This window comes from Haemaphysalis longicornis, unplaced genomic scaffold, assembly GCF_048455015.1.
Source record: "Haemaphysalis longicornis isolate Haplotype H1 unplaced genomic scaffold, Haemaphysalis longicornis Haplotype H1 scaffold_1, whole genome shotgun sequence".
Taxonomy (NCBI): Eukaryota; Metazoa; Arthropoda; class Arachnida; order Ixodida; family Ixodidae; genus Haemaphysalis; species Haemaphysalis longicornis.
Window position 1 is genome coordinate 362,845,832 of NW_027526203.1, and position 24,857 is coordinate 362,870,688.

At 51.7% G+C, this 24,857-nt stretch overlaps 1 protein-coding gene across 2 annotated transcripts in view; it reads right to left on the reverse strand.

The window, feature by feature from the left end:
- The window catches only part of LOC144155019 (annulin-like), a 133,700-nt gene that overhangs the window by 89,328 nt on the left and 19,515 nt on the right, over nucleotides 1-24,857 (reverse strand). For both annotated transcript variants that reach the window (XM_077686213.1, XM_077686212.1), the window contains exon 5: nucleotides 5-232. In XM_077686213.1, the coding sequence (XP_077542339.1) occupies nucleotides 5-232 (228 nt within the window). The remainder of the gene's footprint in view (nucleotides 1-4; nucleotides 233-24,857) is intronic.

A 24,857-nucleotide genomic window follows, 5' to 3' on the forward strand; every position in this document is an offset into this window, starting at 1 on the left:
TCACCAGCGGCGCCCTGGGCCTCGCTGACGAGCTGCGCCAGCAGCTGGCAGGACTGCATCTGGGCGCGGCAGACGGCGCACAGGCACAGGTGCTGCAGGAAGCCGAGCTCCCCTTCGGGAGTCCCGATGTCGGTCGAATTGCGCCTGGACGCCTCCTCGGCCATGGCAGGCAGGCGGGGACGTTGCCGCGGCTTCCCGTACGGCAGGCTCGAGCGCCGGCTGCTGCCGTCACCTGCACCCACCACCCGACGAGTGAGCTCAGGCTTAGCCGGACCTGCTCCCTGCTGTGTAGCTGAAAACCTCTTACTGGTGTGCGCTGTAGAGAAGGTTAGGCCTTTTGATGCCTCAGTCATTTCATTTACGCCGACGCACGCACGCACACACGCACGTACACAAAACTTGAGCGATTAAAACCAACCAAAATTACCGTTACATCTTGTCCCCGGGAGCATAGAAGCCACTGGCGTACGGAGGGAGGGGTGTAGCAGAGGAACCCCTCCTCCACACCGTTATAAAACTTTGGTTCGAGGGGGACATCCATGAATATGTTTTTGTCGCACGCTACGCCCCAAGCTTGGGTAGCTTCGATGTTTTCCCTCACCACGAAGATCAGCCAGTTTGCAATAGCCGTAAAAAAAAAAGAACACAATGGGAATTTTGCACACAGTACACTTACTGCATCCCAAAAGTGTTTATTTTAAAGCGAAGCTTTATATGCCCTTCCAAAATAAAAATGTTCTGTTCCTGTGCACGCACACAATTCTTCCGGTGCGACCTAGTGCGCATGGGCGAAGAAACCAGCTTGGAGAGGACTTAGAAGAAAGTAAGAGGAGAGAGATTGGCTGGGGTTATAGGTGGCGTAGCTACAGTCTCGCCTCTACCGACTCTGCTAAGTTGGAACGGCGCAGTCGAGCGGAACGAAACACACCAATAAACAACGGCCGCGCGTTGCAGTTTCACTATTTATTAACCATGTGCACGGAGTGCGTGAGAGCGATTTTAAATATTGATTTTTTTTTTCAACTCAATCTTTCTTCTTTGTTACTGTCCCTATCCTTTTTCCTCGGGTGTCAGCATCACCCTCCCCCTCTCTTCCCAGAAGTGAAATTCTGCGCACACCACTAATAGAAGACGCGCAGAAATGTTCACATTATTATGAATTATAAGCATGTCATGCTTACAATATGCGCAAAATGTTACGCGGCAATAGTCCGTCTGCACGCTGGAGGATTGAAATGATATATCTACTGTGGCTATAGCTAAGACATTTTTAGTGCGTTTATCGTTGTCTTCCAAGTCGGCGAACTGCCAAAGCATCACCTTGTGTGGCCTAGCCCGCGAGAGCATTCAGGAGAATCAGCAAAAAAAAACTGTTTTCTTGAGGTGCTGCAGGCCAATACTCCACAAAATCTCAATTCAAGCGGACAAAACCATTCAGCTCCTCAGAGATAAATGGCACATAAATTTGTTCATTCGTCAGCACCGCTAGTAAAAAGGGCATAGAATGAATGCGAGGTGAAGTTGGTATTCAGTACATTTTAATGAGAAAGCATCATTTAACTCGGCAGGTCACAAATCCGGCGTCCCTGACACACCGGCGGCACACAAAAATGGCAACGCCTCAAAGGGTGCCCAGCTGGGCTATTGAGTTGAAAATAGCGCTTGGTCAACTTGGGTCTGCGTGGCATTCGAACCAGGGGACACCGGAACTGCGAGGCGAGCATGCCACCCCAACACCACCCCAGCTCGCTGACGTTAGCTGACTAAAGGTGGACGCAGTGAGTGCGTTGTGGCCTTCGCCATAAAAACGTGTGTTGGGGACATGTAGTAAGGCTTACATGAGCAATTGGAGCATTCTAATTACAGAAGCAGCAATTAGGGGAGTAAGAAAGTGCGTTCTCACTAAATACTTTCTTTGCTTGGCGATGAGAGCGCCGGTATGTGCCAATTCATAGTAACCGAGCGAATAAGTAAAATGAGCAAAGGGAAAACGTGGTGATTTCGTAGTGGCCTTCGACTCATAAACATGCGTTATAAAGGAGCTCAGGGCTATGCATGAGTAATTTGAGCATGCTAATTACAGTAGTAGCAGTCGAGCAAAGTATACGAAAGTACGTTCCCGCTACGGTCCTCTTCCCTTGACGATGCAAGTGTAGGTATGTGGCCAATCGTTGTAACCCAGGGAAGAAGAAAAAAAAGGTTCAGGGAGAAGATTATTTGCTCTAATAGCTGCTTGACGCCTTTACATGTCATCTATGATGGGTACGTTATGGCAGCTTTATTCACGCATACAGCATACTTACCTGAAGTTTTTTTTTTTTTTTTTTATTGGGAGGAGCTCAGGGATATACAAGAGAATGTACAACATCCAGCCCTCCTGACCTCTTTCCGCTGCCTCAAAAATATAGTGGTAGCGTGGTGAACGAGCGGCGAGCAGGAGAGCTGCCTCCGTTTTGAACGACGGAGAGCCGAGAGCAAAACTTAACTGGTTTAATGCATGGCTACACGAGAGCGGCAATGATACGGGAGCAGCAGCTCGCCGTCGAGCTTACAGCATGACTCAGTTAGAGCAACGCTCCCTACTTAGGGTAGCGAAGGCTGTAAGGCCTGGAGCTTTCAAAGCCCTCCCTCCGCGCCCCAAAGCGCTGTGGATGCTACGAGCTGATAAGCTCGGAGCAAAACAACCTGGATACACTTTTTGTCCCTGTTATTTCGTGCTGTTTCCCAAGGTGCTTGATACACTTGTCAGGGCCCTTGCGCTCGGAGGTACGCACAGGCATTGGCTCGACTCTGTGGTTCGTCCAGCTTTTAATGTTTAGCAGCAGGCGCGCATGCTCCGCCTACTAGTGGCTGCGTGGCACCGCTTTTTGCCTCGGCCATGCTGGCAACGGCCCGTAAGTTCTAGCATAGGGGAAACGAGCGTTTTGAAGCCAGTTTGGGGGGCCGAAAACACAACATGCTCGCTCATGACAATAAATGAAGAGTTCAACACACGGCTAGCAACCAGCTTGCTCTTCTTGCATGCGGTGCTGCCGCGCGAACAGGTGCCTCCGAGGCCGGGTCGCGCAGAAAAGGTTTAGTATTGCCGCAGTTATTCGGTCGCCACTTTATGAAGCCGCGCCGACTACGAGCCCAGAACAATCTTTCACCGCACTATCATCCCCTTTCCCGTATTTGTAAACTAATTTTTAGCAATAGTCTGGATCTGGCGGGCGACGACGAGTTTTAGCTGCTGCAATGTGTCCTGATTCGTGCGCGGTCCTTGTCCACCGTGCAGGCAGATGCTTGCCGCGGTCGCGCATCTAGCGTTTGTGCCTGCAGAAGACGCTCCGTGCTTTTCAGCGTTATTCACATATTTTAAATGACGCGCTATATCAACAAACTCAGCGGAGCTCGTCTGACGGATGGCGACGACCGAAGTTCGTCCCCACAAAGACGCGCCGTGCAGTAGTGTCGCTCTCGTAGACGTCCGTCACCCGAACCACCGAAACCACCTGAGAAAACGCTTTTTGGCTGCAGTATTAAATGCAGATAATTTCAGTAACTCACGATGTCACCCGCGTTGACGTCCGTAGTCGTAGTCCGCACCCCTCCCCCTACACTATATAAAAAAAAGGGGGAGGAGGCGAACGCAGAAATCAAACCACCACGCCAGAACGCACGCCGATCAACGAACGCCCGCGCAGCTCCCCTGCCGTGGTTTGAACCGTGGCGACACCGACCGGAGCGTGCGGAAACTATAATGGCAAACTGTTCGCATGGCGACGCAGTGAAACATCCCCCTCGCGAGGGGCACGATCAAATGCAGAGCATTTCCGCGGGCGCACGACGTTAAGTAATTTGCGTTACGTTAATGTTGTTGCACTTGTGGCAACTGCTGACGAGAGAGCGCTCGTCAGCAGTAATTTGAATGAGTCAAGGATATAAGGCGCGTTCGTAGCCTCCCATTCTGTGTCGGCTTTGTGGCGCAGTGGGTAGAGCACCATGTACATTGCGTTCCGCCCGCAGGGTCGAGGGATCGAAACCAGGCGCCGGATAGTATTTTTTTTTATATAGTGTAGGGGGAGGGGTGCGGACTACGACTACGGACGCCTACGGACGTCAACGCGGGTGACATCGTGAGTTACTGAAATGCTCTGCATTTAAAAATACTATCCGGCGCCTGGTTGCGATCCCTCGACCCTGCGGGCGGAACGCAATGTACATGGTGCTGTACCAACTGCGCCACAAAGCCTACACAGAATGGGAGGCTACGAACGCGCCTTATATCCTTGACTCATTCAAACTACTTCAAGAAGCTGCTGATACAACGCATTCACTACCACCAACTCCCCAAACACTAAACGCTAACGCAATACACCCACCCCCTATGCGACGCATTTACTCGAGTCCCCCTCGCGGGGATGACCCGCCGCGGTGGCTCAGTGGCTAAGGCGTTGCGCTGCTGAGCACGAGGTCGCGGGTTCGATTCCCGGCCGCGGCGGCCGCTTTTCTGATGGATGCGAAAAGCAAAAACGCCCGTGTGTACGAGATTTCGGCGCACGTTAAAGATCCCCAGGTGGTCAAAATTAATCCGGAGCCCTCCACTACGGCGCGCCTCATCGCCTTCGTTGCGTCGGCGCGTTAAACCCTACAATCAATCAATCAATCAACCCCCTCGCGGGGAGATGGGCCCAATTTTTTAATGGAACCCGCCAATAGCGGCGCTGTAGTCTTCAGTGCTTCATGGAGGCTAAGTCAGAGGCAAAAAGCTACGTCAAAGCTCCGTTGAGTGGTGACAGATATTCACATGTAAACAAGAAAAGAAGAGGGCACATATAGCGTGCTTCATATCGCGACCTATTTAGGGCCCCTTTAAAGGGGCCGAGCAGACAAAACACAAGTTTGGTTCATTCGAAAGATTGCATCGTTAGAATCATACTGACACTTTTAACGTAAACTTCGCTCAAATACGCTGTATAATTAGGAAAAAAAGGAATGGCCATGCGACCCACTAGCACACTTCCCGCAACAGAACACATATTGTCACGAAGCCAAGGACGACGCAGTTGTTTGGAAAAGAAACAAGTTTATTGGAGCGAACTTGTGCTCCCCTAACAACTGAAAAGAATACAGAGGCGGCGAGGCAGCGGTCAACAAAGTGACGTACGTGCGTCGGCGAGCGTCGCAGAATCGAATGCCCCGGCGTCTGCTCTGCAGGCTTTTTATCTTTCGGCGCGCGTGGTTCTGGAACCGTCGATTCGCATCGAGAACATTGTAGATGCAAGAAGATTATTAAGGGCTGTTCACGTAAATCGGAATGCTCTCCCTATCACAACAGATAACACATGCGGCACAGAAAGAAGGAATGGAACACGCGCTTCCCTTGGCACGGAGATAACACAGACCGGCGCAGCCGGGCGGTAAAAGCAAAACACAAATAAACAAACCCAATGTATGGTTCGCGGCATTACCCCCCCTCTAAGAGTGCATCGACCCGATGCTAACATAAGCGACAGTCCGAAAATAAAAACAAAAGTTCGTCATCGTCCGTAGAAAGGTTTTAAGCGAACCACGTGGACGACTTCGGGCCGCGTACGTCGTCGTGATGTGCCGGACTCACCATCGGGGATCACTTCGTAGGTAAGTTGGCCAACACGTCGCAGAATCTGGTAGGGTCCGAAATACCGTCGCAGAAGTTTCTCACTCAGTCCGCGTCGTCGGATGGGAGTCCAAACCCACACACGATCCCCTGGTTGGTACTCGGCGTCTCGGCGTCGGAGGTTGTAGCGGCCGGCATCCACCAGCTGCTGGTCCCTTATGCGAACTCGAGCGAGCTGGCGGGCCTCCTCCGCACGTTGAAGGTATCCTTGGACGTCGGCGTTGAGGTCGTCGTCTTCTAAATGCGGAAGCATGGCGTCGAGCATCGTAGTCGGTCGTCTTCCGTAGACAAGCTCGAACGGTGTCATCTGCGTAGTTTCCTGCGTCGCTGTATTGTACGCAAACGTGACATACGGGAGGACTTCGTCCCAAGTCTTATGTTCAACGTCGACGTACATGGACAGCATATCCGCAATCGTCTTGTTCAGACGTTCCGTTAGTCCGTTCGTTTGGGGGTGGTACGCCGTCGTTCTTCGGTGATCCGTGTTGCTGTAGCGTAAGACTCCTTGCATCAGCTCCGCGGTAAAGGCCGTTCCGCGGTCCGTGATTAGGACTTCAGGGGCTCCATGTCGCAGCACAACTTGGTTTATAAAGAACTTGGCGACTTCTTGTGCAGTCCCCCGCGGAAGAGCGGCGGTCTCTGCGTAGCGCGTCATGTAGGCTGTCGCTACGACAATCCATCTGTTCTGCGATCGTGACGTCGGGAACGGGCCTAGGAGGTCCATTCCAATCTGTTGAAAGGGCCTCGACGGGACGGTGATCGGTTGCAGAAGTCCGGCGGGTCTTGTCGGCGGCGTTTTTCGTCGCTGGCAGTCCCGGCAACTCCGAACGTAGTGGGTGACGTCGGATGTAAGGCGGGGCCAGAAGTACTTCGCCTTAATTTTTGCAATAGTGCGAGCTGTGCCGAGATGTCCGGAAGACGGGTCGTCGTGGGACGCTTCCGAAATTTCGTCACGAAGGTCTGCGGGGATGACAAGTAGATAATTCGTTCTTGTTCCGGGGCTGAAATTCTTCTTCACGAGGACGGAGTTTTTAAGGCTGAATGCTGGTAAGTTACGCTTGAACGCTCTAGGCACGGCGACGTTTCGTCCTTCGAGGTAGTCGATCATTACGCGCAAGTCGGGGTCGGCACGCTGCTGGGCGGCTAGGTCGCTCTCCGTAACAACCCCGAAGAACGCGCTGTCTTCATCGGAGTCTTGTGGTGGCGGGTCGACAGGGGCGCGGGACAGGCAGTCGGCGTCGGAGTGTTTCCTCCCGGATTTGTAGACGATTGTCACGTCGAACTCTTGCAGGCGCAGACTCCACCGCCCAAGACGGCCAGAGGGGTCCTTCAAATTGGCGAGCCAACACAGCGCATGATGGTCTGTTACAACCTTGAACGGTCTGCCATACACGTATGGGCGAAATTTTGAAATGGCCCATATAATAGCCAGGCACTCTTTTTCGGAGGCAGAGTAGTTTTTCTCCTCCTTCGACAGACCACGGCTGGCATAGGCGATTACGTTTTCGCACCCGCTTTGTTTTTGGACAAGGACGGCACCCAAGCCTATAATCACTGGCGTCCGTGTGTATTTCCGTGTCGGCGTTTCGTCGAAATGAGCGAGCACGGGCGGGCTTTGCAGATGTTTTTGCAGCTCGCAGAATGCCTTTTCTTGGTCGTCTTCCCAGCTGAAAGGGGTGCTGTCTTTCGTCAAGCGCGTGAGCGGCTCTGCAATGCGTGCGAAGTTTGCGACGAAGCGCCGGTAGTATACGCACAGTCCAAAAAACCTGCGCACGCCCTTCTTATCTTTCGGCCTTGGGAAGTTCGCTATGGCTGAAGTTTTCAACGGGTCAGGCAGGACTCCCGCGGCGTTGACGACATGGCCCAAAAACTTCAGTTCCTCGTACGCGAAGCGGCACTTTTCAGGCTTCAGCGTTAACCCCGACGTACGGATGGCCTCGAGTACAGACTGCAACCTTGCGAGGTGTTCGTCGAAAGTCCTAGAGAATACCACAACGTCGTCGAGGTATACGAGGCAGGTGTGCCACTTCAGGCCAGCTAGCACAGTGTCCATGACTCTTTGGAACGTTGCTGGTGCCGTGCATAGCCCAAACGGCATCACCTTGAACTCGTATAGGCCATCCGGGGTTATGAATGCAGTCTTCTCTCGATCTCTCTCGTCCACTTCAATTTGCCAGTAGCCTGTCTTCAGATCCATCGATGAGAAGTACCTCGCATGGCAGAGGTGGTCGAGGGCGTCGTCGATTCGTGGCAGGGGGTACACGTCCTTTTTGGTGATCTTGTTCAATCGCCGTAGTCAACGCAGAACCTCAGTGTGCCGTCTTTTTTCTTCACGAGTACGACCGGCGCAGCCCACGGACTTTTCGATGGCTGTATAATGTCGCCGTTGAGCATGTCGTCGACTTGAGTCCGGATGGCTTCACGCTCGTGTGAAGAGACGCGGTACGGTGACTGTCGGGTAGGTCGTGCTCCATCCTCGGTTATTATCCCGTGCTTCGCCAGAGGTGTTTGACGTAACTTTGAGTTCGACGAAAAACACTCGCTGTAGCGACGCAGCAAAGCCAATAACTTGTTCCTTTCATCTTGCGGTAGCGCCGTATTCACGTCGAAGGGGTGCGGAAGCTTGAAGGTATCGTCGGGTGCGCGTTCAAAGTCGGCGACTGCTAACACGTCACTTGCTTGTTGCATTTCTTCGACGAACGCAATTGCAGCGCCCTTGTTTAAATGCTGGTACTCCTCGGTGAAATTGGTGACCAAAACGTGGGCTTTGCGCTGCTTAAATCGTGCAATGCCTCTTGCGACAGACACACCGCGGTCAAGAAGCAACCTTTGGTCACTCTCCACGATAGCGTCGACGTCGGGAGCAGCACCTTCACAGTGGACGGTGATCATCAAGCTTGCGCGGGGTGGCAGGGTGACGTGATCATCGGCGATCCTTACAGCTGCACGGTGTTCGGGGTTCGATTCCGGCGTCATGGAGTGGTCGCAGGAAAAAGTTATCGACTTCGTCTGCAGATCGATTATTGCGCCGTTGTCCGTCAAAAAGTCCATTCCGAGAATTACGTCGCGGGAGCAGTTGGGCAAAACGACGAACACCGCAGGGTACGTCGTGCCGTCTATGGTGACGCGCGATGTGCACGTTCCACTTGGCGTCACGAGGTGGCCTCCTGCTGTGCGTATGTGCGGACCATCCCATCTGGTCATAACTTTCTTCAGTTTATACGCAAATGGTCCGCTCATTACCGAATAGTCAGCTCCCGTGTCTACGAGGGCGACTACGTCAAAGCCGTCGATGGACACCTTGACGTCAGACGCAGTCTTCCTCGAGTTCCGGGTTCGTCGGGGCGTCGTATCTCGGCTTGTGCGTGTTGGCGGTCGGGCACTGTGCGTCGTCGTTGTCGTCGTCTTCTCAGCGGACGTCTCGGTCAGGTCGGGTACGCGGCGCGGCGTATAGCTGTCGTCGTGTTCGGGAGTCTCGTCAGGGTTAGGTCGGGTCGTCTTGATGAGGGCATGTCGTGAATCATTGTCTTCACCGCGTCCTTGCGTCGTTGGAGGGTTTCCAGTTTTTCGCCGTAGAGCAACTTCACCTCCAGAAGTTGCTGCTTTTAGTTTCCCCCGCGTGGGCTGGGGGACCTTCCACGGGCGAAGTCAGCGTTGCTACGGCGGTTCGGCGATTGGTATGGGTAGGGCGACGGCGAACGGTTGAAACGGGCTGGTCGACGGCTGGTGTTGGACAGGTACTCTTCGATCTCCGATGGGCGCTGGCCAGTTCGGGGGCGGAGTGCGTCGACGGAGAACCCTCGCAAACCGAGCCTCCTGTAGGGGCAGCGACGGTAGACGTGGTCGGCCTCTCCGCAGTGGTAGCACAGCGGACGATTGTCTGACGTTCGCCACACGTCGGTCTTCCTTGGGGCAGGGGGTTGCGCCGCAGGTGGTCGGGCCGGCGAGAGGGGACGACGGTACGGAGCCTCGTGACGATAGGGAGCAGTTGGGCGAGGGCGATGTACAGCAGCTGCGTAGGTCATGGCTTGCGGCTCGCGAGGTGCTACTGGCGTCGTTGAGGTTCCCAGCGCTTGCTGCACTTCTTCTCTAATGACGTCGGTAAGAGAAGCGACTTGTGGTTGCGGCGGCGTCGGGAGCAGTTTCCGCAGCTCCTCCCTCACTATTTCGCGGATAGTCTCGCGTAGGCTGTCGGCCGGGATCCGCGTGCTGCCAAAGTCGTTCGCATTGGCCGCGCCAACAAAGCTGCGGTCATACAGCTTAGCACGCATCTCGAGGGCTTTCTCAATGGTGCTGGCTTCGGTAATGAATTCGGTGACGGTTTTGGGCGGATTTCGGACAAGTCCGGCAAACAGTTCCTCCTTCACTCCGCGCATTAAGAACCGCAACTTCTTTTCTTCCGTCATTTCGGGATCCGCGCGGCGAAATAGCTGCTTCATCTCCTCAACGAAGATCAAGACGCCTTCATTGGGGTGTTGCGTGCGCGTTTCCAACAAAATGGCGGCTCTTTCTTTCCGCACGACGGTAGTGAAGGTCTTAGTGAACTCGCTTTTGAACTGAGCCCAGTTTGTCAAGGAGCTCTCGTGGTTCTCGAACCAAGTGCGAGCCGAATCTTCCAAGTAAAAGAAAACATGCCGGAACGTTTCTGCGTCGTCCCACCTGTTGAATTTCCGGACGCGCTCCAGTTTCTCCAACCATTCTTCTGGGTCTTCTGCGGGGGCTCCTCGGAATGATGGCGGTTCCCGTGGCTGCTGCAGAACGACAGGAGGATTGGCTTGGTTGAGCATGGTGCTGGTTGCGACGTCTTTCTTCTTCGTCTTCTCCGGTAGTAGACCGAACATCTTGCACGCGGAGGCTGGCTCTTGTTGGACTGGCTTGGCGGCTTCCAGAGGTTGTAGTGGGCATGAAGGGTGCGTACCCAGCACCTCCACCAGATGTCACGAAGCCAAGGACGACGCAGTTGTTTGGAAAAGAAACAAGTTTATTGGAGCGAACTTGTGCTCCCCTAACAACTGAAAAGAATACAGAGGCGGCGAGGCAGCGGTCAACAAAGTGACGTACGTGCGTCGGCGAGCGTCGCAGAATCGAATGCCCCGGCGTCTGCTCTGCAGGCTTTTTATCTTTCGGCGCGCGTGGTTCTGGAACCGTCGATTCGCATCGAGAACATTGTAGATGCAAGAAGATTATTCCGGGCTGTTCACGTAAATCGGAATGCTCTCCCTATCACAACAGATAACACATGCGGCACAGAAAGAAGGAATGGAACACGCGCTTCCCTTGGCACGGAGATAACACAGACCGGCGCAGCCGGGCGGTAAAAGCAAAACACAAATAAACAAACCCAATGTATGGTTCGCGGCAATATGATGCCATATGCCCAGCTCTGCGATTGGCTTAGGCCGGCAAAAGCAAATGCAAATTAGGCAGGGCTTATAAGCTTGCCGAACGAGCTATGTGCGCTTATATTTAGGGCACATTCTTTTTATAGCAGTAAGAATTGTGGGGCGAACAATTAAGGTTACGAACAAACACGTAAACACCGAAGCAGTTAGTGCGGCACTTCGCCGGCTGACATTGCCTAACACAGCCGTCGGACACGTTGGACTTGTCTGACACAACACTGACCAACTGACATAAGCGGCATAGTCACTTACATGACCATATTTGTCGAGTCATAGCTTACGCTTCAGGAAACGATTATTATGAACCCTAATAAAAATACGGCAGGTATAGAAGCCCGGCCAGAAGCAAAGTGCGAACACTGGCACTTCGGCTAACGTCCCTAACTTCAGTGGTATTGCAGCGCCATCTATGAAAGAGGACGATAAACAAGATAACGAAACGGCCGTCTGCGAGGTGGTCGCAGCCCTGGTCAGCACGTTATCATTGGTTTTAAGGCCCCGCTCTTAATACGTCATTGTCGGCGTCACGAAAACACGATTTGGCGGGGGAATTGAAATTTTGACTTAAAATATATAATTTCTCAGTGACTAAAGCACCGTTTGATGCCGGACAAGCGCTGAGGGCACTATGAAATACCAAATCTTTCGAATAAAACAAACTTGTATTTTGTCTGCTCGCCCCTTTGACGAGAGCCCGAAGCGAACTAACTCGGCTCGGCCAAGGGCGAGAATTTATGCTCAAAAGTGCCAACGGTCCACAGCCTTCCAGCGCTTTTCGCACGGCACGATAACAAGTACAGACACAAAAAATATTTTTCAAGGTTCTCATGACAGGAGCCGGCACAAGCTGTGACGAAGAGAGGGAAGGAAAAGAGGGGCCCAACCAGGTCCAACGAACGCCAGTCAAACACACACAAACAAAAGCACTCTTGTAGGCAGTCTTGGGCAGTAACTAGTCACTAGTAACGCGTTACCGGTAACTAATTATTTTTTCAGTAACTTGTAACTAGTTACTTTTAACTTGTTACTTCAGGAACTTGCAACTGTAACACTGTTACTTTTTACACAGTAGCTGTAACAGGAAATACCGTTACAGTTCATTTTTTATACAAAAATTTCTAATAGCACTTGTTAAAGGCTGACATACAGTTTGCGCTTTCCCATTTTTCGGACTGTTTTCCATTCCTCTCCACCTTGCACCGTTCCACAGCACGGCTGTCCCCAGTTTATGAGAGGCGGTCGCTAAGAGGATTATCTTCCGCGCAGAAGACCCGAGGCCGGAGGTCGGTCTTTAAGGCCATTTCTTAAAACTTTTCATTCATCTTGAATCGAGCGGAAACAATAAAAAATAAAATGTCAACTAGACTCCTGAAAAGACAGAAGCTCTCGGATGCCAGATTTGAGAATTAACTCATTCTAAGTTACAATGAGTCTTGCAAATAAATTCTCCGGCACCAAGGGTGCACCAACAACACAGTTGCTGGTGCACCCTTGGTGCCGGAGCATTTATTTTATTGCACCAACAACAGAGCATGCAGTATTCATTTTGTTGCATCAACAACACAGTTGATGCAACAAAATGAGGTGTACACAACTATTGTTGGTATTGTGCTTGAGTGAGGCCCCTTTTAGGTTCCCCTCGTCTAGTGTTTTACCACGTGCAATTTTGACCACCCGCATGCCTTCGAACGTTTCTAATAAATAAACTATCATTTGGTTTGTGATCTATTAGTTTTATACCGTAGCAGACAAGTAACGAAGTTACTTTTTCACAGTAACTGTAACTTGTTACTTTTGGAAACAGTGATTGTAACTGTAACAGGGTTACTTTATTGGCTTAAAGGAGCCATGAAGAGAAAATGCAAGTTGGTTTTATTCGAAAGATTTCGTGTTTTATAGTGCCCCCAGCGCTTGTCCGGATACAAACGGTGCTTTATTCACTGAGAAATTAAACAATTTAGGTTAAAATTTTGATTTGCCCGCTCAATCGTGCGTTTTCGTGGTCCCAAATGACATCACAGGAACCGACCGCTCTGCAGCCTAGAATACCTTCATTCACGCATCCGCCGTGCAGGGTAGAGACACGTATACGCTGGCGCCGCCATTTTCGGTTGCTCGCTCGCCGCCGAAGCAAGTCATTGTGTCAAAACCGCGCTAAAATTATCGCCGCAACGCGGTTTACTGAAGAAGTTTGAATCATATTGTCTGTTTAGCGTTGCTAGGTCTCGTGGGAAACGAAAAGAATAACGCGTTGAGCCCGTTGGCCCAATTGCGGCGGCACGGGACCGTTCAAAGGTTGTCTCCACCCTGTACAGCGGTGTTGGTTTGTTCCCGCGTTTCTTTACGTTCCGTAACCTAGATGGCGCCACCATACCGTGGCAAGCGTTTGGTTTGTTTTTGCCCGCATTTAAACCTGGCTTGTTTTCGTTCTGGGAGAAAATATTCGTTCCCTGAAACAGTGCTGCTCGACAAATGGGGTCACGTAAGACACCGTTGCTTGCGTCAATCGGCCAGTGTCGTCTGAGACAACCCCAAGCCCCGTAGTGCTGTGCAGCTAAACCAAGCATGCTGTGCGCAGTACGAACAGCAGAACGCATCAGTACTTCTATGTTTACATGTGCTTTCGTAACTTCCACTGTTTGTTCCATCATTCTTATTGCGTTGTAAAAAATGTGCCCTAAATTTAAGCGCAAATCGCTTGTTCGTCTAGTTTGTAAGCTCTACCTAATTTGCGTCTGCTTCTGCCAGCCTCCGCCAATCGCAGAGCTTAGCTCATGTGACATCATAGGTTCTGTTGCGGGAAATGAGCTGGTGGGTCGCATGACCATTCCCGTTTTTCCTAATTATGTAGCTTATTTGAGCGAAGTTTACGTTAAAAGTGGTGTCAGTATGATTCTAACGAGACAATCTTTTGAATGAACCAAACTTGTGTTTTCTCTTCATGGCTCCTTTAAGTAACTGTAACTGTAACACTGTTACTTTTAACTGGTAACGTGCCCATGACTGCTTGTAGGGCAGATGGCGATGAGTCAGCCGCCGCCGCCGACAACGGCCGTTCGCGAGGGTTCTGGCCGCGCCTTATTTTCGAAATAACATGATCCTCCCAGCATCCATGCTATGTGAGAAAGTATCTGGGCGCGCTGTCGTGCTGTGAACAGTCGAAGCCCGCGCACCGTGTCCACACGCGCACACAGAGTCGATTGGTAACAGAACTCAAGACCGCTTATGCAAAGGCGAAACCCAAGCGATTATAAGACTTCTCGCTACATCGTGTTTGCTTCTCCTCATTCGCTCTAGTTTCTTCGCTTTCTGACGCGAATCACTCCGACAGGCAGACTGACTGCAATTCGTGCGGCAGTTTTCCAGTCAGGGCTCTCATCCACGTTCACCTGTTCTCCAACCTTTCACGGGGCATGCTTCAGGATAATTAACAGCGAAGCTGTTCTGGGCGAGTCTCTCATGGAGCGAAATGTGGTAACGCGGTCGCCGGAATGTGGAGGCGGGGGCATAGCCTAGCCAGGAGGAGAGCACGTACCAAGCACACGTGCAGCAACTGAACAGAATTCTTGAACTAGACGCCCACATAAGTGAAGCTTTTCCTAAATCTGGTGGCAATGTTTATACTTACCAATATTATTCAGCAAAAAGAAAGCATTAAGCATATTTGAGGCAAGACATAGATACATAAGTGATATTTGCATTGTTCTTTCAATTAAAATTACATCGCTGCTAGTTTCTTGCGATAGTAAATTTTAAAAAAATACGCCGTTAAAAACAAAAGGCGCTCGTGTTGTCCCTCGTGGCAGTGTTCCGAGTTCAAAAGCAAAGGTTTCAGTAGATAATGCGAGCAGTGGAACACGGCAAAAATGAATTGACGCGAACGGGAATCGCTCTTCAGGCTTTGAGGAGTTCCATGAAGCTTAGCCTTGCGATTAGGGCAGTGGTTTTCAAATGAAGGTCCGCGGACCCCAAGGGGTCCGCGAGGGCATTTCAGGGGTCCGCGAAACCCACCCCAAAAATTTTCACTCCCCCCATTCATTTGTTCTTTTTGCTAAACCTTGCTGGAAACTCAAATGGGTGACTTCGCTACATGACGTTTATTTTTGGTATAGCTAGTGTAGCGTAGCCCATGGTTTACTGTTGGCTTTGTGCACAACACGGCAGCTGTGCGGAAAAGCCAGACACACACAAAAAAGGCAATTTGTTTGTGTTTGGGTGACTATTAGCTTTATTAAACGGGCTCATGAACTGAAACCCTTCCCGTTCCACCGAGGTATAACGGGTAGGTGACTATTAGCTGCAAGAGCAAACTGTTTGCTAAAATGACACTCATCAGCATGAAAGTCAGACAGTGATAAGTATGTTGGAGACTTTAACTGCAAGTGCAAATTTATGGGTATTATGACCCGGGCCAACATAGTTTATCGTGGGGCCGCCCTTAACTTTTGCAAGCCCGGAAGGGGTCCCCGACACACTCATGGTTGAGAACCACTGGATTAGGGAACGCCAGGCAACTTCGCTGGTAACATCTGCGTTCGCTACCTTAAGTCAGGGAAGCTGGGCTAATTTATTTTGTTGCACTCTGGAAGGGGGCCGGGTTAGCGCCGTATATATCGACATTTTTTGCAATGACATTGTTCTTTTTAAACGCTGCTTGAAAAATTTGACATTTTGAATGCACATGTTGTAGAGAGGTCGCACATGCAATTCTCCCTCTGCTCTTGTGTTTCTGCGCCAAAAGCTCCACCTTGCTTATGCTTGTTTGTGTTGTTTAAGGCACCCTCCCCACACGCCCTCCGAGCTCTTGTTGTTCGGATCATGTTTTCGCCTCTTCGATCGCTCTCTTTCTTTATATGTACCTGCACATTTATTTTTACCCTTTTTTGAATTATTTCCCTTCCTATATGTTGTCTTGTGTATGCATTATATTCATGTACACAGTGCATCACCCGAGAAGGCCCTTGCGCTGTTGGTGTGGACTTTAAACAAACAAACAAATAAATAAATAAATAAATGAATATTTAGCGCCTATTTCTCTTGCGACACAGGTTCAAATCCCCCTAGAACCCGAATGCATTTTTATTTATTAAAGCGAAAGCCTTGGGTGTGTCGTAAAACGTGAGAAGTGACCACAGTAGTCATCGTCGTTACCAGCGATATGACACGAATGGTATGAAAATGGCCGCCGCTGTAAAGTGCAAATAAATTGGGTTCCTATGACATTTGAACCCGGGTCACCAATACAGCAGCCAAATTCTCTTAACCAGAGCGCTAACCCGGCACACTGCCAGAATGGAAGATAGAGAAAAAATTGGCCGCGTATCTGCTACTTTCGTTGCAAATGTCGTCAAAAGACGATAGTCTTTGTAGACATTTGCGAAGGAAATGCCCCTCTATGCTTTTCCGCTCACCTCTCATGCTGTTTCTGTTCCGTCGCGCTCATCCCAAGGCAAACACACTAAAGGTGTTCTCAAGGCGATTTGAATTTACCGCGTTCCACTGCGACAGGCGGGGTTCCTCGATGCCAGCGCTGCAGTACGGCGGAGACGCGCGTGAATAGAGGCGGCCGACTTCAAGGTTTATAGAACCGCGTTGCCATGCTCCACGTGCGTTCCAAGCAGAATATGAAACCTAGCTAGTGGAACCTTTCTTTGCTGTTGCCGCGTGATTTCTCATATGCCGGCAGGAGGCGGCGCGGGCAACAGAACAGCAGGCGGCGGTTTTCTGCAGTAGATGTAGAATATCATTTGCTACCGAAAAACCAAGCATCCATAATTTTTTTAATAAAGGAACACTGTAAATATTTCTTGTGTACTAATTTCCTGTCTTATATTTGCGTAATGTCTTGTTCTTGTTCAACAAAGTTGACAAGCATGGACATATTAACTGGGCTTAGACGTTTACATTTGGCTGTGAGTATATAAGACTATTGCGCAGTAAGCGTTTTACTTTGGCCGGGTGGCTGAACTGAGTTACAGACAGACAGACAGACAGACATACAGACAGACCAAAATTTATGGGTTTAAGTAGCCCAAGGAAGACTATCGTCTTTAAAAGAAACGCATTTTATTAAGCATCTGCTTGGGTCAGAGGACACCCGTGGCCGCAGGCATGCGCCGAAGGGCGACGTCGGCAGCCTGGGTCACCAGGTTGGTTTGTACGCCTGGGCCCGGGCTCCGCAGCGCCTCCTCCCACTGCTCTTCGGAGGGGATTAGGGGAAGTTACTTTGAGGGCAGGCCCACATTATGTGAGGTAGATTGGCTGGGGCAATCAGGGGTGGGGTATACTGACGGGTGAATTAGCCTTGCACGGTTGAAGAACTAGTCCGATGAGTGCGCCATGACAGGTGCACGTGGTGGCACCTGCGACGTGCGGGTGCACGCCGAGGAGAGCTCTGACTGCGGGGAACCTGCAGCGTGAAGTGCGGCTATACTGCTGCATCCTGTTGTTGTTGTTGTTGCGCCTTTAGGTATGGTACATACCCAATCAGGGGATCGGCCAATCAACTGAGGATGGTTAAAATGAATGTAATTCTTATCTAATCACGAGACGCTTAGGAAAGATAATTTAGACCGGTTGGAAAAAGTTTTGAGGAAAAAAAAAGTCCTGAAAAATCAAAGCGAGGGTGACCAATCGCAATCATAAAGAGAATCGTTTTGAATTTTAAATGTAGCGCAGGAGGGCAGAGCATACATCCCGGCGTCAGAACCCCGTTTCGGATGCCCCGAACGATATATAGCCGGCACTGTTAGGGATATGTTTGAGCCGCTTTCGTCTTCTTCTTCATCTTTTTGATGCGCGTCAAAAAGATGAAGAAGAAGACGAAAGCGGCTCAAACAGGATGTAGCAGTAAAGAAGCTTTTGACAATCGCTAAGCTTTCGCGATCAAACAACGTGAGCATGTTTAAGTGTTCAATTTCTTTTTACAGCGGCGTCCATTTTAGTACCATTCGTGTTGGCCGTCGACGACGACGGTCCCTTTTTGCTTTTGGGGAGGCAAATAAGGTGTAGCGGCAAGCCACAGTGCCAGCGGCAGCAGCGTGACGCAGGCCCACGGCGCGCTCACCCGCCGGAGGGCTCGCGCGCCCCTGGCATCAGTAGATAGAGACCCCACGGCGTTCGGGATAAAACCGGCCTTGCTACGTGGTCTGGTCGTCTCTGTCTCAACGCCTCCGTGGCATGCGCTCTATACTCGGTTACAACTCAAGAACGGCACCACCACATCTAGTGTATCACTCCGCCAAAGCGCCGGACCCGTGACGTCAGTGCGCGCGCGTTTTGAAAGGGGTTTGCTATGAATGCGTGATATCGTCTGCCTTGTCTCACACAGTTTGTTTGTCGTCACTGTAGTCGTTTATAAGCATATTAAGTCCAAAAAATCACGGGAACGGCTCGCGCCATGTTCAAAATATTCCCAGTAACGCCCTACTTGCGCCTCGCGGAGAAACATCCGGCTGCGGTGATAAGGCATAGCGGCAACTTCCGGTGCCGTTCTTAAGTTGTCACCGAGTATACAGTTGGTGACCCGGACGTGATATCCTTCCCAGCGAAGTTGTAGAGCCATGTCCAGCAACGACCAGAACCAGCGAGCACCGCAAGCAGCCGGCAACGAGATCGCCGCCCTGGCTATCAACTTGCCGCCGTATTGGGAACACAACCCGGCCATCTGGTTCCTCCAGGCCGAGTCACAGTTCGCGCTGTCTGGCATCACCTCCCAAGAACGCAAGTTTCACTACGTCGTGAGAGCTCTACCAGCGACTGCTGCGGAAGAGGTTGCGGACATTCTTGCTTCCTTCATACGCAACCCTCCAGCAACGGCCTACGACCAGATCAAAGCCGCGCTCCTCGAACGTACAGCAGCATCTGAGCGCACGTGCCTATAGCAGCTACTTTACACCGAAGAGCTTGGCGACCGCAGACCGAGCCAACTCCTGCGGCGCATGACCCAACTCCTCGGCTCACGTGCCCAGGCCATGGACGGCGCATTGCTGCGCGAGCTCTTTCTGCAGCGCCTGCTTGCGAACGTACAAATGGTCCTCGCAACAGCGTCATCCATGGATCTCCCTTCGTTCGCGTCCCTGGCCGACAAGTTAATGGAAGTAGCCAGCACAGCTTCACCTATTGCTGCTGTGACCGCGACACCAGCATCACCCGCCCCTCGCACAACGCCAGCTCCTGCCGATGAAGGTGCGTCTGCGTCGCCTGCCAGTGTCGATCACCTGTGCGAACGACTGGAGCAACTTGTCGCGGCGACGAGGCGAAACAGCTCAACACATTCTCCCCGCCCGTCACGCCGACGCGACCGCTCGTCTTCCCGACGCCGTGATGCCGCTCGTGGACGCAGCCCTACATCAGTCCCCGGTGTATGCTTCTACCACCGCCGTTTCGGCGCAGACGCTCGCCACTGCCTCTTGCCATGAAACGGCCCGGCAGACCGCTAGCGGCGACGAGCGGTTCTGGCCCCATTGAAGAATGTCGCCTGTTTCACATCGTCGATCGCACCACCGGACAAAAGTTTCTCGTCGACATGGGAGCTCAAGCGCAAGTCAGCGTCTTGCCAGCTTCACGCCACGACCGCACCTCCAACGCAGTCTTCTACCTCCAGGCAGTGAACGGCACGCGCATTCCCGTTTTCGCGCAGCGATTCCTGACTTTGAACCTGGGTCTTCGCAGAACTTTTCGGTGGATTTTCGCGGTCGCGGACGTTCGCTCTGCCATCCTTGGTGCGGTCTTTCTCACCAAACATGGCCTCCTAGTCGACGTCAAACGACGGCGACTTCTCGACGCCACAACCCTCCTCTCAGTTCAAGGCGTCGTAGCGACAGCAGCTGCTGACGTAGCGCCTTCCTGCGCTACAGTTGCTGAAGAACCGTTTGCCGCCCTGCTAAAGGAGTTCCCCACCGTCACGTCACCACCCGACTGGACTCAGCCTGTGACTCACGACGTCCGTCATCATATCACCACTACCGGACCACCCGTTTTCTTTCGTCTGCGACGTCTCGCTCCCGACAGACTCAAGATCACCCGTGCAGAGTTCGAGCACATGCTGGAACTTGGCATCGTCCGACCTTCTTCCAGCCGCTACGCATCACCCTTGCACATGGTACCCAAGAAGAACGGTGACTGGCGACCTTGTGGCGACTACCGATTCTTGAACCTCTCCACCATCCCAGATCGGTACCCCCTTCCCAACATACAAGATTTCACCGCCAGCCTACACGGTGCCACCATATTTTCAAAAATCGACCTTGTACGGGCGTACCACCAGATCCCCGTCGCTGAGGAGGACATCTACAAGACGGCCATCGCTACACCTTTCGGCCTTTTCGAGTTCCTCCGAATGCCGTTCGGCCTCAGGAACGCTGCCCAAATGTTTCAACGTTTCATCGATACAGTGACGCGCGGACTACCCTTCGTCTATGCTTACGTGGACGATCTGCTGGTAGCAAGTACGTCCCTAGAGGAGCATCTTCACCATCTCCGCATTCTCCTCGAACGCTTAGCTGCCCATGGCGTTGTCATCAACGCAGCGAAGAGCGAGTTCGGTGTTCCCGCCCTCGACTTTCTGGGACATCGACTGGATGCGACAGGCATTCGGCCCCTCTCGAACAAGGTCCATGCCATTCTCGACTTCCCAACACCAACGTCGGTCACCAAGCTTCGCCAGTTCCTGGGTCTGGTAAACTTCTACCGTCGTTTTATCAGGAACTGCGCCACTCTGCTTGAGCCTCTCGACCGCCTGCTTTCCAGGAAGCGCTCTACCACTGAATTGGACTGGAACGCAAGTGCTGAGGCAGCCTTTCATGCCATCAAGCGTGCGCTGGCTAACGCCGCTCTCCTCGCTCACCCAAATCCAGGACGTCCACTAGCGATGATGACGGACGCCTCGAGTTCTGGTGTGGGAGCTGTCCTCCAACAACACGTAAATGGCGCGTGGCAGCCCTTGGCCTTCTGCTCAAAACGTCTAACCCCACCGCAAACCCGGTACAGTGTCTTCGGGCGTGAACTTTTGGCAATGTATCTGGCTGTGCGTCATTTCCGACATCTTCTTGAGGGTCGTCAGTTCACCATCTTTACTGACCACAAACCCTTGACGTACGCCATAAGCCGGCCCGGCACCCATTACACGCCACGAGAAGTGCGGCAGCTTGCCTACCTGTCCGAGTACACGACGGATATCAAGCATGTCAGTGGCATTGACAACACAGCTGTGGATGTTCTAAGCCGCGTGGACGCCATTGCCTCCACTTCGCCACTTTTAATTGCACCCGACCTCCACCGGCTGAGCTACTGCGTCTTCGCACATCCCCAACTGCGCTCCAGCTCGAAGACGTGACACTCTACGGACAGCAGATCGTTTGCGACTTGTCGACCGGAAAGCCACGACCATTCGTACCCAAAACCTGCCGTCGCGAGCTCTTCGATGCCCTGCACAACATGGCCCATCCTGGGATTCGAGCCACGCAGAAACTCATCGCGGCTCGTTTTGTCTGGCCTCGAATGGACGCTGATGTTCGCGACTGGGTCCGCGCGTGCGCACCATACCAACGCGCAAAGGTTCACCGGTACCCAGTTCCTACGGCCAAGACCTTCCTACAACCTGATGAGCGTTTCGCCGTCGTCCACATCGACCTCGTCGGTCCCTTGCCCCATGCCAAGGCTACCGCTACCTACTGACTTGTGTGGACCGATTCACACGCTGCCTAGTAAAGAGCCCAGCCGGAAAGACGTAGGGCCGCGTCGCGGCACTTCGGTAACGGAGGCCGCCTGCAGGCGATTTGAATAAAGTCTTCACTCACTCACTCACACGCTGGCCTGAAGCCACACCGCTACCCGACAGCTTCGCACCCACGGTAGCGTCAGCATTCGTGTCGACGTGGGTAGCGCGCTTCGGATGCCCATCATCCATCGTCACCGACGCGGGAGGCAGTTCGAGTCTGCTTTATTCGCCGAGCTCCTTCACCTCCGGGGCACGACTCGTTTACGCACGGCAGCGTACCGGCCACAAACAAATGGACTCGTCGAACGCTTTCACCGCCAACATAACTCTTTCGCTACCGCCGGAAAATTGACTAATTTTAGGGGTCCAAGAAAACATTTTTTTCCTGCTAAAAAATTGGTTAGGCACTTCACTAATTGCAGGAACAAAAAATGCAGATTATTTAACGGCCTTTCCAATAACACCAGTTTTTTTTAGGTTTTTATATATCATAGTTGTAAAAAAAATATCAAAATCAAAATTTTTGTGAAGTTGTCAAAAAAAATGATAAAAAAGGAGTTGTGTTTAACAAACCACCGGTAGTAGAAAAAAATTAGAATATACATTTTGTAGGGAAACATTTGAAAAACACTCCCTAGAAAAAATGTCGACTTGCGCGGAACAGTTTGTCAGATATAAAAAAAAATGTTTGCATGCATAGTGCTCGTGTCATGCGGTGAAGCCCAACCTCCAATTCAAAATGTGCAATTTTGGGTGGTTTCCTGGAATAAACCTGGCGGTTTGTCATTATCAGAGGCACCAATTTGCCCCACATAACGTAAAAACATCACGTCAATGGCTGACTTTTCATTTACAGCGAGCACAATATTTGGAAATAGCACGCGATGCGGAAAAAAACATGCATGAAGTTGAAAACGGAACGCCGTGGCTGATGCTTGTTGTCGTTCACGGTCAGTTATCTCTCAAAACATAAAGCTGAGCTTTATTATCATCTTCTTACTCGCAATTGCAGCCTTGCTCGCAAAAATGAGGTACGATGAGCTAGAATCGTGCCCTGCGATCTTTGGCCGAGTAGCAGTTCCGCGATAAAAAAGATCAGCACAACGAGCCTCCTCTATTGCAGCGCCACCTAACATTTTTCAAACAGTACAACAACTTATCGGAGACTCCGTCCGAATAGACAGTTCAACTAAGCAGCAACATTAGACACCCGGACATACCCTCACATGGAAACGAAACTGGAAGTCGAACAGCTGGCAGTGTAAGGCCGGTTTGAAGCGCTGTCCTCGGCGGAACAGATATCTGGCGACTGGGTGTGATCTTTTGACTTTCATCTGAAGTTCTTATCGCTGAAATCGGGTTAGGGTGGGGGAAATCAGGAGCGCCGTGCTTTGTTAGAGGATCAGTCGCGGACGCTCAGGCGCCATGGCAGTTAGCCTTGAAGTGTGGTAACTGCGTAGTAGCGCTAAATATGAATTTCGCGATGCAGAAACGAAACCGAGACTGTTGTAAACTGTTTGCGAATGGTCCTGGGGTAAGTAGAATTACCACAGTACTTAGAACAACGTGCGCAAAGGCAATAAAACTGCCTAAAATCATAAAGTAGCTTTCCAACCAGGCACTGCTTGACATTTTCAGCCGATTTCTGGGATTATTACTGTCAGAGCGCGAACCTGACGATTTAAAATCGTTTGCTAGTTCCCCATTCACGCCCTGATAGCAAAAAGCAACCGCTGGTGCAGAGTAATTACGAGTTGCGCGCATTCTTCGTTGGTAGCACTGACGCGCGATGACCTATCCCCCTTTTCCACACTCAGGTGATTCAAAAGAGTGTCAAAAATCATGTTTCCGCTGCAAAAATGAAAACAAAACTGATTTTGAAAGGCCATTTTCTGATCTAACTCCGAACAGCTTTACTTGTTCGAGAAACGCCTGGAACGCTATGAAAAGGCGCTCCCAAAAGTATCGATCAAATTGTTCGATTTTGATAGTCGCGGTAGCGAAAGAGTTAAGGCCGCGCTCACAGCACACGACTGCCCAACACAGTGGGTCCAGCGCTTGCCCCTCACACTTCTGGGCATACGCACCGCCTTTAAAACTGACCTGACGTGTTCTTCGGCTGAACTCGTTTTTGGAACCCAGCTTCGACTACCAGCCGACCTGTTCGAGGTACCGTCTCAAGCATCTTCCGCCGCGGACTACGTGACATCGCTGAGATTGATCCTCGCTGACCTTCGACCGCAGCCTACACGGGAACGAAAACCCAGAGGACCTTATGTGCTTCCGGACCTTGAACAGGCAACACATGTGTTTGTGCGGTACGGACCCGTGCGCCGCCCATTGCAACCACACTGCGTTGGCCCTTTCCCTGTAGTAGAACGACACTCATCAACATATGTCATCGACATCAATGGCTCTCACGACAACATAGCCCTACAGCGCCTGAAGCCGGCATACGTCACCGCCGCCGACATCAACCCTACGAGTCCTCCCACTGTGGCTGCACACCACCGTGACCATCATGTACGTTGGGGCCATCAGAGCGTCACACCAGCTCCTCTCTTGGGGAGGAGCCCTGTAGCGGCAAGCCACAGTGCCAGCGGCAGCAGCGTGACGCAGGCCCACGGGCGCGCTCACCCGCCGGAGGGCTCGCGCGCCCCTGGCATCAGTAGATAGAGACCCCACGGCGTTCGGAATAAAACCGGCCTTGCTACGTGGTCTGGTCGTCTCTGTCTCAACGCCTCCGTGGCATGCGCTCTACAAAGGCTTTCGCCTTAAAAAAACCACAACCATCATTTTTCACGACACACGTTTAATAGTAAAAACATCAGAGAATCCACTCTCACAAAGCGTCCTTAACTGATGCGGTCACAGAGAAATGACACAGCATGGCCGGTCCAGTAGAAACCAGTTTACGTTGGGGAACCCCCAGAGCATTGGCCGCCGTCTTGAACGAGGACTACACCCACGGCGTCTTCCAGCAAGTTGGTTCGAAGCGAACAGTTGGCGCTGGCCGAACAAGCCTTAATTGGGGGTTTATCTGTAGCTTTTCACTTACTGACCCGGAGGCCTCAGTGGTAGCGTCACCTGGATG